Source organism: Suillus subalutaceus, assembly GCF_016647625.1.
Source record: "Suillus subalutaceus strain FC151 chromosome Unknown DFJ58scaffold_981, whole genome shotgun sequence".
In the NCBI taxonomy this organism is placed as follows: Eukaryota; Fungi; Basidiomycota; class Agaricomycetes; order Boletales; family Suillaceae; genus Suillus; species Suillus subalutaceus.
Window position 1 is genome coordinate 1 of NW_024541230.1, and position 1904 is coordinate 1904.

The window sequence follows — 1904 nt, forward strand, 5'->3', positions numbered from 1 at the left end:
ATCACACGTGCGCTGCGTAGTGGTTTGCAGATGCCAGTACCGACACCGATACTGACATCAATAGCAATTTCAGCGAAGATGATGATTGCAACAGGTGGCCAGGCCAGCAGCGCTCATGCGGCATGCAGTTGTGACATATCAATGGTATGTGACTGTCAAGTGATTCATGGTACTCACACTGATCTATATCAGTGACATTCAATTCAGTCATGTCACTGTTCATAGATTATATCAACTGGTACTGCCCTGCTTCGACCATTCAATAAGTTGCTTCGCCTGCTCCGGCCGTTCATAGATCTTTTTCTGCTGTTCATAAATCGCCTTATTGGACCATGCCCCCCCCTCTTTTTACGCTTCATTAGTAAATCACCTTGCTTTGTTTGTAAATCACCTTATCAGCCTGCCACACATTCCCGGTTTGTAAAGATCATGTAAAGTTTGTGTTTCTTTTCCCCCTATGTACTATTACATCGATTGGCAACTTAAATGCATGCATGCGTTCTCACATCCTCCCCCACTTTGAATTCCTAGAGAACGTGGCCCTCAGTGAAAAACTAAGGCCAAGGTTCTGAAACCACCGCGAGGTTCTGGCCTCAATCCATTGGGCGAACCGGCGACTGACCAGCTTCATATCCCTACTGAACAACCACAGATGAGCTCTTTCACCTTCGACAAGCATGCGCCCAGTGCAGGTTGGCAAGGTGATACCAATAGCGCACTTCCCACTCAGATGAGCACCTGTAAGTGTCTCATACTTTCATTCACTGATCGCTTACCATTCCACAGCGCTGCATAGCTGGAGCATGCAGGATACCAACTTCAATGGCTGTTTCTCTCACGGCACTTCATCTTTAGAGGATGACGCCGGCTTCGACAATCACTGTGACACGAGCACATCGGAGGTGACACTCATACAACCAGGCAAAATCCACACACGAATGTGATGCATGTACATTTTGTTTGTTCATTGATCAAATTCACGCTGATCCACTCATTTAGACGGCGGGCCCGGTGAAGGATCTTCAACTCAGCTGAGGGTGCAGCTGATATAATTGTTGAAGGGAGGAAAATATGAGTGCGATATGTTCGTCCCTTAGGGAAGCGGGAGAAAGCAAATATCCACTGGTCAACTCTAGGGGGAATGTGCAAAGCGCGTGATAAGGCGAAAGCGCGGGAACAAAGGCGCTATAGGTGCGCGAAGCGCGGGAAAGTCGCGCGTCGAAAGCGGAACTGGGTGAAAGCGGTATGCGAGCGATAGTGAGATGTTAAGACGTGTACTGAGATGCTGATGAGACAACTGATGCGGATATGGCCACTAGAGCTAACTGCTACTAGGGCTTGCGATGATTTATTCAAAACATAATAAAAACTCGGAGATGTGACTGTCTATGATGATGATCGTCCGTGGTAATGTTTTGTGTTAAGTAAAAAATGTGTAATGAAAATGTGTACCAAGTAAAAATAAACATGGTACGATGTTGAAATAAATGATAATGAGAGAAATGCATACCGGGAACTTGGTTGGACAGGGGAAAACCAGTGGGAAGTCAGGCGCCCTATAGCGCTTAGGCGCGGGAAAATTCGCCTAAAGCGCGCGCAAGTCGCGCAAGTGTTGCCTATGTCGCGGAAGTGTCGCCTTAAGTTGCGCGCATCGTGCGAAACGTCGCGTTTATCGCGCTAGTGTCGCGTTGCATTCATAGTATTGTAGACTCGACCTACAGTGCAATATATGCCATTGTGAGGCTACTCAGGATCGAGTCTCTACACCGGCAAGGGAGACAAAGAGGCGAGGCAGTCGACAAGCAATGCCACCTGCCACGCATAATTCCCTACCCAACAACACGCCCACAGGGGCGCTTCTGAATCCACTCTATCTACAGCTGAAGCCTCGACCTCACAGACTG

At 48.0% G+C, this 1904-nt stretch overlaps 1 protein-coding gene across 1 annotated transcript; it reads left to right on the forward strand.

Moving 5' to 3' along the window:
* Window positions 1-652: 652 nt before the first annotated feature.
* DFJ58DRAFT_740248 (uncharacterized protein) lies at window positions 653-944 on the forward strand (the record flags this gene model as incomplete). The annotated part of the gene is made up of 2 exons (XM_041387082.1): window positions 653-740; window positions 787-944. The coding sequence occupies 2 exons, from the start codon at window positions 653-655 to the stop codon at window positions 942-944; spliced, it is 246 nt and encodes an 81-aa protein (XP_041234530.1).
* Window positions 945-1904: the final 960 nt, after the last annotated feature.